This window comes from Aegilops tauschii, chromosome 5, assembly GCF_002575655.3.
Source record: "Aegilops tauschii subsp. strangulata cultivar AL8/78 chromosome 5, Aet v6.0, whole genome shotgun sequence".
Taxonomy (NCBI): Eukaryota; Viridiplantae; Streptophyta; class Magnoliopsida; order Poales; family Poaceae; genus Aegilops; species Aegilops tauschii.
In genome coordinates, this window is record NC_053039.3 from 301,960,880 (window position 1) to 301,976,664 (window position 15,785).

Consider the following 15,785-nt stretch of genomic DNA (forward strand, 5'->3'; position numbering starts at 1 on the left):
TGGGCCAGCTTATCAATCCGTTCAAGTGTAGCATCATGTTTGGGAAGGCCTGTTTGGAGCACAACCAGGAGAGTGTACATGTTGCCTTGCAAGTCCAGATGACATCTTTTGAGGAGAAATACTTGGGCCTGCCAACTCTAGAAGGGCGGGTGTAGAGAGGGAAATTCCAAAATCTCCAAGTGCGACTAACCAAATGCATCATTGCTTGGGGTGACACTCTTTCGCTTGCATGAAAATAAATGATGATTAAAGCAGTTGCACAAGCCATTCCAACCTATATTATGGGGTTCTTCAAACTTCCCATACCAGTATGTGGTAATCTCAATAGAATGGTTCGGAATTTTGGTGGGGTGCATCGAAAGGGAAGAGGAAAACTCACTGGAAGTTGTGGTCTAGCATCATGGCGCACAAAATGAAAGGCGGGTTGGGGTTCAGATATTTCGGAGTGTTTTTCAACCAAACATTGGTTGCTCGACAGGCGTGGAGACTTTTAACCAAGCTTAATAGTCTTTCTCTGCAAGTGTTTAAAACCTGATAGGACGCATTGAGGACACCTTTTTACAGGAAATGCTTCAGCATCCTGGCATGGCATTCAGCATGGCTTGAGCTACTAAAAAAGGGCCATGTTTGGTGTGTTGAAAATGTTCATATCTAGGGGGATAGGTGGCTGCCACAGGAGTCGTTTGGCAAGCCCATCATGCTGCAGGGCACTTGTAGACTTCACCGGATATCAGATCTCCTAGATGACCAAGAGGCATCTTTTCAAAAATGGTAGTATCCTGGCCTCTGCATCACACGATGCACATAGCCATATTATTAAGCACGGAATAATTTCAAGTCATGAGTGCTCCAAAGTAAAACAAATAAATGGAAAAACACAACCACAAGTGGTCGAACCTGAGATTACATAGCTCATCCACCTAATCTACGAGTAGCTCGCCAGCCAGACTGGTTGAACAGATCCAACGTAAGCATTTCCAGTTGGCTGCACCTAGAGTCCATAATCACCCGCGCGTCCACACGCTGTTGACCACAAACGAATTGAAGTTGTAGGTCTGTAAATAACCTGCAAGAAATTTGGAGAAGATGATCTGTTAAACACGAAATCATTCTGGCAATTCCATAGTGCCCAATGAATGTCACAAACTCCCACACGAATTTGGGCCTTCAACTTCTGACGAATGCCACCTAACCAGTTTCGAAACAGGTCTGGAATACTCGTTGGTGGTGCTAAATTTTACGCAACATGAACCATATGTCAGATCAATGTAGTAAACGGACATGACATAAATACATGATGAATTGTCTCCCCCCGGTCACAAAAACAACATTTTTTGTTGCCATGTCAATCCGTCCAAGTGTAGCATCATGTTTGGGAAGGCCTGTTTGGAGCACAACCAGGAGAGTGTACATGTTGCCTTGCACGTCCAGAGGACAACTTTTGAGGAGAAATACTTGGGCCTGCCAAATCTAGAAGGGCGAGTGTTGAGGGGGAAATTCCAAAATCTCCAAGTGCAGCTAACCAAACACATCATTGCTTCGGGTGACACTCTTTCGCTTGGATGAAAAGAAATGATGATTAAAGCAGTTGCATAAGCCATTCCAACCTATATTATGGGGGTCTTCAAACTTCCCATGCCAGTGTGTGGTAATCTCAATAGAACGGTTCAAAAAATTTGGTGAGGTGCATCGAAATGGAAGAGGAAAACTCATGGAGGTTGTGGTCTAGCATCATGGCACACAATTTGAAAGGAGGGTTGGGGTTCAGAGATTCAGAGTGTTTTCAATCAAATGTTGGTTGCTCGGCAGGCATGGAGACTTTTAACCAAGCCTAATAGTCTTTGTGTGCAGGTGTTCAAAACCTGATAGGACGCCTTGAGGACACCATTTTACAGGCAATGCTTCAGCAACCTAACACGACATTCAGCACGGCTCGAGCTACTAAAAAAGGGCCTTGTTTGGCATGTTGGAAACAGCAAAAATATTCATATTTGGAGGGATAGGTGGCTGCCACGGGAGTCGTCTGGTAAGCCCATCATGCTATAGGGCACTTGCAGACTTCGGCGTTGTCGGATCTCCTAGATAGCCAAGAGGCATGGGGGATGGATCTCCTCCGCGAGCACTTCCTCCTGGCAAACCTTGATATTATCACCAGCATGTGGACATCACCTTGAGCCCCCAACGACGTCCTCGCATGGGCTCTGGAAAAGAACGATATCTTCACTGTATGTTCAGTAATCGCTTCGCCATGGATGAGCGCAAGCGTCCGTCGGCATGGCCACGAGCAGGGCAACGGATGGTCGTTGCAACATCTGGAAGACCATATGGGGGTGCCTTGCTCACCCAAAGGTACGCGTGTCTTCCCATGGCGACTTGTGACTGTCTCTCTCGCAACTTGGTAAAATAACTTTTCTCGTCACCTGAAGGCCACTGACGTTTGTTCATTGTGTGGTTTGGAATGCTCGAGGATGGCTTCCATGCTATGTGTAGGTGCCCCCGTGCGGTGGATCTCTGGCGTGCGGTGGCGATGGACTGGGTGCTCTCGAAGAATAGCTCGTTTCGCAATACTGGGCCTAAGTGCTTGTTCGATGTGTTAGAGCCACTCTCAAATACCTCCCGTGTGGTGCTCTTGATGACGTTGTGGAGATCATGGCACGTTCTCAATGAAATTACGCATGATAAGGATCCGCCCTCAACTGAAACCTCTCGCCGTTTTTTCCACAGCTATGTTACTTCTCTTTTGTGTATCCAACAACATCAAAAGGAGGATTTCTCGAAAGCAAAAATGGTGATTCAAGATCCTGCTTGCCATGCTACTGCTCCCATCACTTCTAGGCAGGAAAAAAGGCATGAGATGGTACGCCCGCCGGAGCAATGGGAGGCGCCACCCAAGAGATGGCTTAAGCTAGATGTTGATGGAGCTTATTCGTAGAGTGCAGCAAATGGGAGAGCCCACACTGCTTAGAGATAGCAAGGGCTCCATTGTGTTCACATTATGCCAGCATTTGTTCACATGCAATAATGCCCTTATGGGAACTGGAAGCTTGCAGGGAGGGGATAGCCCTTGCGATGGAGTGGAGCACAACGCCGCTCATACTGGAGACAGATAACTCTGAAGTTGCATTGATGATCTCCCAAGCGGCCGTGGATAGGTCAGATGGGTCTCTAGTCCAGGAGATTAAAGGCCTTGTCAATGGCAATAAAAGGCCATCAAGCAAGAGAAGTAAAACTACGCCCCTTCGCTCGTACCAAAGGGCACCCAGCCGCTTAGGGCTTCTCGTGCCTCCCGCCGGAGCCGCCGCCAATCTACCTTGTATCTCGGCCCTTGCCGATGGGAGGGCTCTGTTTTTAGGTGTTTTTTTTTGTTCTGTTAGGGTTTGTGTCCTGCTTAGAGAGGCGAGACAAGGGCGGCTCTTTAAAGATGGAATGGGGTTCTCCCCGCCTGGCCGCCGCCCTGGTGGTGCATCTAGCATTATCGGAGGGCGTGTGAAGAATTGTCTTCGGCGGATCTCATGGGATTTGATCAGCGTTTGTCTTCGGTGGATCCACGTGGATCCGGTCGTTCGTCTGTGTTCGTGTCTCTACAGGTTGGTCTCTTCTGATCTACACGTCTCTTCATCAGCGACGATTGTTGTTCTGGTGCGCTAGTCCTATGGGGTCTTAGCACGACGACTTCTCGACTGTCTACTACAGCAAGGTTTATCCGGCTCCGATGAGGAAGGGGCGATAACGGTGACTCGCCTTCGGCTCGCTCCAACTCTTGTAGTCGTCGCTAGATGGTCTACGGACCTGGATGTATTTTTACTTCTAGTTTTTTTGTACTATCTTGACAATTGATGAATAGATCAAAACTTTTTCTAAAAAAAAGCAGGAGAGGAAAGGCTTAGTCATGAACTCGCCAGTTTGGCTGTGATGAGGCCCTCGAGGGGTTGTAAACCTGGATCTACCTTATCCACGTTAAGTAATATTTTCTCGCAAAATAAGCTTCCATAACGCAGCAACAACAACGTGCTCGTGAGATCTTGCCTAACTTAAAACACCTCAACAATATTTATGAAAGAAAAATATTCCTTGGTGTGTATGAACCTCACCCAACAACATTGAATCAGACGAGATTTGTGTTCAATCCTCGCACAATGCGCCCACAGTTTTTTGCATGCACGTTGATGGAGAATGGAAAAAAATGGCAAATATTAACCTTCACAATCAGAAAAAATATATCAATACCAAGCCCCTGTTCGGCAGCCCTCGGCTCCGCGGCTCAGCTCTTGGAACAGCCAGTGTGGCACCGAACGCGTTAGATTCACGCTTTTCTCAAAGCGGAGCGGCCAGCAGGCCATTTTCTTGGAGCAGCCAAAGTGACGCTCCGCGCGCTCCGCTTCTACATGGAGCTAGGAGTTGAGAAATGAGGAGCAGAGGGCTGTCGAACATGCCCCAAAGCACCTACTACTCCAAAGAAGACCTCCACGATCGAGAATAATCCATACCAAAGCACGAGTATCGAAAGAAGAGCTCAAGTCTCCATACCGAAGTACCTACTGCATAAACTTGTCGCCATGCTAGCAAGTCTTAACATCTTAGAGCATCTCCAACAGCCGCGCCAAAAGGCGCGCGCGGTAAACTTGGTTTTTAGTGTGTGCTGGACGGTTTCGCCGCTCCAGCGGTGGCTGGAAACAAGCGCGCGCGGGAAATAATTGCGCGTGCGGGAAAAAGGGCGGCAGCTCGCGCGCTACTTTTGGCGCGCCGCTTCCGGCGCGCCTATAAATTGCGGCGCTCGCCACGCGCCTATCTACACTGCCACGCGCGCCTCGTAGCTTCTTCGCCGCTCCAGCGCCTCCACCGCTTCCTCTCCTCGCCGCTCCAGCGCCCCGCCACTGCTGCGCCACCATGCCGCCGCGCCGCCGAGGAGCGTCGGGCTACCGCGGCGTCCGCCAGCGCCCCAACGGCTGGTACTCCGCCGAGATTCGGTCCGGCGACGTCCGGCTCGGCCTCGGTACGTTCCAGACCTCGCACGAGGCCGCACGCGCCTACGACGCGCCGGCGTGGCGCCTGGACAGGCCGCGCTAGCAGATGAACTTCCAGGATGTCCACACGCGCCAGCAGGCGCAGGACGTCGCCCCTCTGCCTCGTCTTATCACGGACCAGGACCGTGCGGAGCACGCTCGGCGGCAGCGCCGCCTCCTTGTCACCGAGGAGGACGAGCGGGCCATGACGGAGTGGCGCCGGCACCACCCGGAGGACGTCGCCAACGAGGAAGCCTTCTGGGCAAGGCGCCGCGCGGAGCGGTTGGACAGACATCGGCGGAAGGCCCTGGCGTTATCACAGTGTGAAATCGCTCAAAATGGTGGGCAGACGATCTTTTCATCTGATGATGACCGTTGGAAGGACATGTGGATTGATACCTCGGACCAGACCAGCGAGGATGGTGATGATGATGATGATGACAACTGGGAGTAGGTTGTAGTTGCACTATCTAGTAAATTTTTTTATATCGTTGCACCGTAGTTTTTTAATTTATCTATGCTATGGAACTATGTAAAATATCTATGTATCATTTTTATCTATGAATTTTATTTATCACTTTTATTAAAAAATGTACGCAACGTTTAGCGCGCGCTGCATTTTAGCGCGGCCGCTGGAGCTACGCGCGCTCAATTTTAGCGCGGCTGCTGGAACCAGCGCTGCCAGCCGCGTCAAACCAGACGAAGAGCGCGTGGCAAATGAGTTTTTAACGCGCGGCACGTTGCGCGGCTGTTGAAGATGCTCTTAATACGAAAGAGGCTACATCCGCCACCCTGCGAGCAATTATCAAGCGTGGACCAAGATGGGTGCTCCACAACTCCAAGAAACACAGCCGCGCACATACACTTTCCAAGGACACCCAACACCAACACAACATGCTGCTGAAGAAGACGCTGCTCAGGCCAACATCTCTACACCCATCATGTAGTTGTAACTAAGAGCATCTCCACACACACACACACCCCCCCCCCACCCCCCACAGGCCCCCCCCCCCCAAACCCCTTTTTAGCGCTGGCTCAAAAAATGGCCCAATCGCGCCCCCAGAAGCTCAGTTTTCGTCGGTTAGGGCCAAATTTTGCGCTGGCAGATTCAGGTCGAACCCGACGCACTTCGGAGCGCTCGGGGGCACCTGGGGAAACGATTTTGGCGTGAAAGGCTGATGGACCCACCGAGTCAGCGACTGGCCAACTTCGTCGTCTTCATCGTCTCGGTTTCCCGCGAGGAATCAATGCGAAGGCTGCTGCTGGCCAGCCTTCCATTGATTCCTAACGGGCGGCACAGTGAAGGCGCGCCAACGCGCATCCCGCCCCCTCCCGCCACGTGTACACATGGCTGCCGCCCGCTCGCCGCCAACCCGCCGCTATAAAAGCCGTCCCTCCCTCGCCGATGGCCACACACTCCCTCGCCACAGCCCCTTCTCCTCACGCCGACGACGCCCCTCTTGCCCTGTCCGCACCGACGCCATCTCCCCTCTCTCCCCGTCGACGCCATGGCCGAGCGCTGCCCTGGCGATGCAGCGGCGGCCAACGGCTTTGGCCGCCGCCACCTGCACGAGGACGACGCCCGCTCCTCTATGAGGCGGACTACCCAGCGCCACCGGACATGCGGGTCCGGGCTCGTGGAGGCTCAGCGCCGGTGCGGTTCCGGTGCCACCGCCGCCCTCAGGTGCTGAACGACGCGGCGAGATCGTGAGGATCCGGTCGTCGCTGCCGGAGAGCGCGCGGAACGAGCCGAGGTACACCCTGTTGGGGATCGTAACAGAAATCTAAAATTTTCTACGCATCACCAAGATAAATCTATGGAGTCATCTAGCAACGAGAGAGAGAGGAGTGCATCTACATACCCTTGTAGATCGCGAGCGGAAGCGTTCAAGAGAACGGGGTTGATGGAGTCGTACTCGTCGTGATCCAAATCACCGATGATCCTAGCGCCGAACGGACGGCACCTCCGCGTTCAACACACGTACGGAGCGGAGACGTCTCCTCCTTCTTGATCCAGCAAGGGGGAAGGAGAAGTTGATGGAGATCCAGCAGCACGACGGTGTGGTGGTGGAAGCAGCGGGATTCCAGCAGGGCTTCGCCAAGCGCTACTGGAGGAGGAAGAGGTGTCACGGGAGGGAGAGGGAGGCGCCAGGGCTTAGGGTCCGGATGCCCTCCCTCCCCTCCACTATATATAGGGGCTAGGGGGGCGCATGGCCCCCTTGGAGATCCCATCTAGAGGGGGGCGGCGGCCCCTCGGGGGGCAACGGCCCCCTTAGGGTTTTCAACCAGGGGGGCGCATGCCCCCTCGGGGGGCAACGGCCCCCTAGGGTTTTCAACCCTAGGCGCCTTGGGCCCTTGGGTGGGGCGACCCAGCCCACCAGGGGCTGGTTCCCACACCACTTCAGCCCATGGGGCCCTCCGGGATAGGTGGCCCCACCCGGTGGACCCCCGGGACCCTTCCGGTGGTCCCGGTACAATACCCGTGACCCCCGAAACTCTCCCGGTGGCCGAAACTAGACTTCCTATATATAAATCTTTACCTCCGGACCATTCCGGAACTCCTCGTGACGTCCGGGATCTCATCTGGGACTCCGAACAACTTTCGGTTAACCGCATACTAATATCTCTACAACTCTAGCGTCACCGAACCTTAAGTGTGTAGACCCTACGGGTTCGGGAACCATGCAGACATGACCGAGACCGCTCTCTAGCCAATAACCAACAGCGGGATCTGGATACCCATGTTGGCTCCCACATGTTCCACGATGATCTCATCGGATGAACCACGATGTCGAGGATTCAATCAATCCCGTATACAATTCCCTTTGTCAATCGGTACGTTACTTGCCCGACATTCGATCGTCGGTATCCCAATACCTCGTTCAATCTCGTTACCGGCAAGTCACTTTACTCGTTCCGTAATGCATGATCCCGTGACTAACTACTTAGTCACATTGAGCTCATTATGATGATGCATTACCGAGTGGGCCCAGAGATACCACTCCGTCATACGGAGTGACAAATCCCAGTCTCGATCCGTGCCAACCCAACAGACACTTTCAGAGATACCTGTAGTGCACCTTTATAGCCACCCAGTTACGTTGTGATGTTTGGTACACCCAAAGCATTCTTACGGTATCCGGGAGTTGCACGATCTCATGGTCTAAGGAGATGATACTTGACATTAGAAAAGCTTTACCAAACGAACTACACGATCTAGTGACATGCTTAGGATTGGGTCTTGTCCATCACATCATTGTCCTAATGATGTGATCCCGTTATCAATGACATCCAATGTCCATGGTCAGGAAACCGTAACCATCTATTGATCAACGAGCTAGTCAACTAGAGGCTCACTAGGGACATGTTATGGTCTATGTGTTCACACATGTATTACGATTTCCGGATAACACAATTATAGCATGAACAATAGAAAATTATCATGAACAAGGAAATATAATAATAACCATTTTATTATTGCCTCTAGTGCATATTTCCAACAGTCTCCCACTTGCACTAGAGTCAATAATCTAGTTACATTGTGATGAATCGTACACCCATAGAGTTCTGGTGTTGATCATGTTTCGCCCGTGGAAGAGGTTTAGTCAACGGATGTGCGACATTCAAATCCTTATGCACTTTACAAATATCTATGTCTCCATTTTGAACATTTTCACGAATGGAGTTGAAGCGACGCTTGATGTGCCTGGTCTTCTTGTGAAACCTGGGCTCCTTGGCAAGGGCAATAGCTCCAGTGTTGTCACAGAAGAGAGTCATCGGCCCCGATGCATTGGGAATAACTCCTGGGTCGGCAATGAACTCCTTCATCCAGATTGCTTCATGTGCTGCCTCCGAGGCTGCCATGTACTCCGCTTCACATGTAGATCCCGCCACGACGCTTTGCTTGCAACTGCACCAGCTGACTGCCCCACCATTCAAAATATACACGTATCCGGTCTGCGACTTGGAGTCATCCAGATCTATGTCGAAGCTAGCATCGACGTAACCCTTTACGACGAGCTCTTCGTCACCTCCATAAACGAGAAACATATCCTTAGTCCTTTTCAGGTACTTCGGAATGTTCTTGACCGCTGTCCAGTGTTCCATGCTGGGATTACTTTGGTACCTTCCTACCAAACTTACGCAAGGTTTACATCAGGTCTGGTACACAGCATGGCATACATAATAGACCCTATGGCCGAGGCATAGGGGATGACACTCATCTTTTCTTTATCTTCTGCCGTGGTCGGGCATTGAGCCGTGCTCAATCTCACACCTTGCAATACAGGCAAGAACCCCTTCTTGGACTGATCCATATTGAACTTCTTCAATATCTTATCAAGGTATGTGCTTTGTGAAAGACCTATGAGGCGTCTCGATCTATCTCTACAGATCTTGATGCCTAATATGTAAGCAGCTTCTCCAAGGTCCTTCATTGAAAAACACTTATTCAAGTAGGCCTTTATGCTTTCCAAGAATTCTATATCATTTCCCATCAATAGTATGTCATCCACATATAATATGAGAAATGCTACAGAGCTTCCACTCACTTTCTTGTAAACACAGGCTTCTCCATAAGTCTGTGTAAACCCAAACGCTTTGATCATCTCATCAAAGCAAATGTTCCAACTCCGAGATGCCTGCACCAGCCCATAGATTGAGCGCTGGAGCTTGCATACCTTGTCAGCATTCTTAGGATCGACAAAACCTTCCAGCTGCATTATATACAATTCTTCCTTAAGGAAGCCGTTAAGGAATGCCGTTTTGACGTCCATTTGCCATATTTCATAATCGTAGAATGCGGCAATTGCTAACATGATTCGGACGGACTTCAGCTTCGCTACGGGTGAGAAGGTCTCATCGTAGTCAACTCCTTGAACTTGTCGATAACCCTTAGCGACAAGTCGAGCTTTATAGATGGTAACATTTCCATCCGCCTCCGTCTTCTTCTTAAAGATCCATTTATTTTCGATCGCTCGCCGATCATCGGGCAAGTCTGTCAAAGTCCATACTTTGTTTTCATACATGGATCATATCTCGGATTGCATGGCTTCAAGCCATTTGTTGGAATCTGGGCCAGCCATTGCTTCTTCATAGTTTCACCGTTTTCCAACAACATGATTTCCATGATAGGGTTGCCGTACCACTCTGGTGCGGAACGTGTCCTTGTGGACCTACGAAGTTCAGTGGTAACTTTATCATGATCGTCATCACTAACTTCCTCTCTAATCGGTGCAGGCACCACAGAAACATTTTCTTGTGCTGCGCTACTTTCTGGTTCGAGAGGGGTCATCTCATCAAGTTCCACTTTCCTCCCACTTACTTCTTTCGAGAGAAAATCTTTCTCCAGAAAGGACCCGTTCTTGGCAACGAAGATCTTGCCTTCGGATCTGAGGTAGAAGGTATACCCAATGGTTTCCTTAGAGTATCCTATGAAGACGCATTTTTCTGACTTGGGATCGAGCTTTTCAGGTTGAAGTTTCTTGAAATAAGCATCGCATCCGCAAACTTTAAGAAACGACAGCTTAGGTTTCTTTCCAAACCATAATTCATACGGTGTCGTCTCAACGGATTTCGACGGAGCCCTATTTAAAGTGAATGCGGCAGTCTCTAAAGAATAACCCCAGAATGATAGCGGTAGATCAGTAAGAGACATCATAGATCGCACCATATCCAATAGAGTGCGATTACGACATTCGGACACACCATTACGCTGAGGTGTTCCAGGCGGCGTGAGTTGTGAAACAATTCCACATTTCCTTAAGTGTGTGCCAAATTCGTGACTCAACTATTCCCCTCCACGATCTGATCGTAAGAACTTTATTTTCCTGTCACGTTGATTCTCAACCTCACTCTGAAATTCCTTGAACTTTTCAAAGGTCTGACTTGTGTTTCGTTAAGTAGACATACCCATATCTACTCAAGTCATCAGTGAGGGTGAGAACATAACGATAGCCACCGCGAGCCTCAACGCTCATTGGACCGCACACATCAGTATGTATGATTTCCAATAAGTTGGTTGCTCGCTCCATTGTTTCGGAGAACGGAGTCTTGGTCATTTTGCCCATGAGGCATGGTTCGCACGTGTCAAATGATTCATAATCAAGAGACTCCAAAAGTCCATCTGCATGGAGTTTCTTCATACGTTTGACACCAATGTGACCAAGGCGGCAGTGCCACAAGTATGTAGGACTATCATTATCAACCTTACATTTCTTAGCATTCACACTATGAATATGTGTAACATCACGTTCGAGATTCATTAAGAATAAACCATTGACCAGCGGGGCATGACCATAAAACATATCTCTCATATAAATAGACCAACCATTATTCTCGGATTTAAATGAGTAGCCATCTCGCATCAAACAAGATCCTGATACAATGTTCATGCTCAAAGCTGGCACTAAATAACAATTATTGAGGTTTAAAACTAATCCCATAGGTAAATGTAGAGGTAGCGTGCCGACGGCGATCACATCGACCTTGGAACCATTCCCGACGCGCATCGTCACCTTGTCCTTCGCCAGTCTCCGCTTATTCCGCAGCTCCTGCTTTGAGTTACAAATATGAGCAACCGCACCGGTATCAAATACTCAGGAGCTACTACGAGCGCTGGTTAGGTACACATCAATAACATGTATATCGCATATACCTTTGGTATTGACGCCCTTCTTATCCGCTAAGTACTTGGGGCAGTTCCGCTTCCAGTGACCGTTTCCCTTGCAATAAAAGCACTCAGTCTCAGGCTTGGGTCCATTCTTTGTCTTCTTCCCGGCAGCTTGCTTACCGGGCGCGGCAACTCCCTTGCCGTCTTTTTTGAAGTTCTTCTTACCCTTAACTTTCTTGAACTTAGTGGTTTTATTCACCATCAACACATGATGTTCCTTTTTGATCTCCACCTCCGCTGATGTCAGCATTGAATATACCTCAGGAATGGTCTTTTCCATCCCCTGCATATTGAAGTTCATCACAAAGCTCTTGTAGCTAGGTGGGAGCGACTGAAGGATTCTGTCAACGACCGCATCATCCGGGAGATTAACTCCCAGCTGAGATAAGCGGTTGTGCAACCCAGACATTTTGAGTATGTGCTCGCTGACAGAACTATTCTCCTCCATCTTACAACTGTAGAACTTGTCGGAGACTTCATATCTCTCGACCCGGGCATGAGTTTGGAAAATCATTTTCAGCTCTTGGAACATCTCATATGCTCCGTGCTGCTCGAAACGCTTTTGGAGCCCCGGTTCTAAGCAGTAAAACATGCTGCACTGAACCAGGGAGTAATCATCAACACGTGTTTGCCAGGCGTTCATAACGTCTTGGTTTGCTGGGACGGGTGCTTCACCTAGCGGTGCTTCAAGGACATATGATTTCTTGGCAGCTATGAAGATGATCCTCAAGTTCCGGACCCAGTCCGTATAGTTGCTACCATCGTCTTTCAGCTTGGTTTTCTCTAGGAACGCGTTGAAGTTGAGGTTGACATTAGCGTGGGCCATTTGATCTACAAGACATATTGTAAAGATTTTAGACTAAGTTCATGATAATTAAGTTCATCTAATCAAATTATTAATGAACTCCCACTCAGACAGACATCCCTCTAGTCATCTAAGTGATACATGATCCGAGTCAACTAGGCCGTGTCCGATCATCACGTGAGACGGACTAGTCATCATCAGTGAACATCTTCATGTTGATCGTATCTGCTATATGACTCATGTTCGACCTTTCGGTCTCTTGTGTTCCGAGGCCATGTCTGTACATGCTAGGCTCGTCAAGTCAACCTAAGTGTATTGCGTGTGTAAATCTGGCTTACACCCATTGTATGCGAACGTTAGAACCTATCACACCCGATCATCACGTGGTGCTTCGGAACAACGAACTTTCGCAACGGTGCACAGTTAGGGGGAACACTTTCTTGAAATTTTAGCAAGGGATCATCTTATTTATGCTACCGTTGTTCTAAGCAAATAAGATGTAAAACATGATAAACATCACATGCAATCAAATAGTGACATGATATGGCCAGTATCATTTTTCTCCTTTTGATCTCCATCTTCGGGGCGCCATGTTCGTCATTGTCACCGGCATGACACCATGATCTCCATCATCATGATCTCCATCATCATGATCTCCATCATCGTGTCTTCATGAAGTTGTCTCGCCAACTATTACTTCTACTACTATGGCTAACGGTTAGCAATAAAGTAAAGTAATTACATGACGTTTCAGTTGACACGCAGGTCATAAATAAATTAAGACAACTCCTATGGCTCCTGCCGGTTGTCATACTCATCGACATGCAAGTCGTGATTCCTATTACAAGAACATGATCAATCTCATACATCACATATATCATTCGTCACATTCTTCTGGCCATATCACATCACATGACACATGCTGCAAAAACAAGTTAGACGTCCTCTAATTGTTGTTGCAAATTTTTATGTGGCTGCTATAGGTTTCTAGCAAGAACGTTTCTTACCTACGCCAAAACCACAACGTGATATGCCAATTTCTATTTACCCTTCATACGGACCCTTTTCATCGAATCCGATCCGACTAAAGTGGGAGAGACAGACACCCGCTAGCCACCTTATGCAACTAGTGCATGTCAGTCGGTGAAACCTGTCTCACGTAAGCGTACGTGTAAGGTCGGTCCGGGCCGCTTCATCCCACGATGCCGCCGAATCAAGATAAGACTAGTAACGGCAAGTAAATTGACAAAATCGACGCCCACAACAACTTGTGTTCTACTCGTGCATAGAAACTACGCATAGACCTAGCTCATGATGCCACTGTTGGGGATCATAACAGAAATTTAAAATTTTCTACGCATCACCAAGATCAATCTATGGAGTCATCTAGCAACGAGAGAGAGAGGAGTGCATCTACATACCCTTGTAGATCACGAGCGGAAGCGTTCAAGAGAACGGGGTTGATGGAGTCGTACTTGTCGTGATCCAAATCACCGATGATCCTAGCGCCGAACGGACGGCACATCCGCGTTCAACACACGTACGGAGCGGAGACGTCTCCTCCTTCTTGATCCAGCAAGGGGGAAGGAGAAGTTGATGGAGATCCAGCAGCACGACGGCGTGGTGGTGGAAGCAACGGGATTCCAGCAGGGCTTCGCCAAGCGCTACTGGAGGAGGAAGAGGTGTCACGGGAGGGAGAGGGAGGCGCTAGGGCTTAGGGTCCGGCTGCCCTCCCTCCCCTCCACTATATATAGGGGCTAGGCGGGAGCGCATACCCCCCTTGGAGATCCCATCTAGAGGGTGGCGGCGGCCCCCGGGGCGGCGGCCCCTCGGGGGGCAACGGCCCCCTTAGGGTTTCCAACCAGGGGGGCGCATGCCCCTCGGGGGGCAACGGCCCCCTAGGGTTTTCAACCTTAGGCTCCTTGGGCCCTTGGGTGGGGCGCACCAGCCCACTAGGGGCTGGTTCCCATGCCACTTCAGCCCATGGGGCCCTCCGGGATAGGTGGCCCCACCCGGTGGACCCCCGGGACCCTTCCGGTGGTCCCGGTACAATACCCGTGACCCCCGAAACTCTTTCGGTGGCCGAAACTGGACTTCCTATATATAAATATTTACCTTCGAACCATTCCGGAACTCCTCGTGACGTCCGGGATCTCATCCGGGACTCCGAACAACTTTCGGTTAACCGCATACTAATATCTCTACAACTCTAGCGTCACCGAACCTTAAGTGTGTAGACCCTACGGGTTCGGGAACCATGCAGACATGACCGAGACCGCTCTCTAGCCAATAACCAACAGCGGGATCTGGATACCCATGTTGGCTCCCACATGTTCCAGATGATCTCATCGGATGAACCACGATGTCGAGGATTCAAGCAATCCCGTATACAATTCACTTTGTCAATCGGTACGTTACTTGCCAGAGATTCGATCGTCGGTATCCCAATACCTCGTTCAATCTCGTTACCGGCAAGTCACTTTACTCGTTCCGTAATGCATGATCCCGTGACTAACTACTTAGTCACATTGAGCTCATTATGATGATGCATTACCGAGTGGGCCCAGAGATACCTCTCCGTCATACGGAGTGACAAATCCCAGTCTCGATCCGTGCCAACCCAACAGACACTTTCGGAGATACCTGTAGTGCACCTTTATAGCCACCCAGTTACGTTGTGACGTTTGGTACACCCAAAGCATTCCTACGGTATCCGGGAGTTGCACGATCTCATGGTCTAAGGAGATGATACTTGACATTAGAAAAGCTTTAGCAAACGAACTACACGATCTAGTGCCATGCTTAGGATTGGGTCTTGTCCATCACAGCATTGTCCTAATGATGTGATCCCGTTATCAATGACATCCAATGTCCATGGTCAGGAAACCGTAACCATCTATTGATCAACGAGCTAGTCAACTAGAGGCTCACTAGGGACATGTTATGGTCTATGTGTTCACACATGTATTACGATTTCCGGATAACACAATTATAGTATGAACAATAGACAATTATCATGAACAAGGAAATATTATAATAACCATTTTATTATTGCCTCTAGGGCATATTTCCAACACACCCCCGACAGCAACACGCTGTGGACGGCGTACTTTGACCGCTGCCACGCCGACCAGATCGCCGCCACGAACGGCATTGAACCCCGCGGACGCCACAACTCCGAGGGGCGGCGCCAATGGTGGGGCGTCCCCGGGCGCACGCTCGAAGTTGTCCTCGGGCACATCGAGGCCGACAACTCGCCGCGCTTGGAGTACCCGGCGCCCCCCTTCTTTTCTCGCCGCCACGGCAC

General features: G+C 49.8%; 1 protein-coding gene across 1 annotated transcript; it reads left to right on the plus strand.

Moving 5' to 3' along the window:
- Positions 1–5,070: 5,070 nt before the first annotated feature.
- LOC109787255 (uncharacterized) lies at positions 5,071–5,457 on the plus strand. The gene has a single exon (XM_020345812.1). It carries the CDS (start codon positions 5,071–5,073, stop codon positions 5,455–5,457), a length of 387 nt encoding a protein of 128 aa, XP_020201401.1.
- The last annotated feature ends 10,328 nt before the right edge of the window (positions 5,458–15,785 follow it).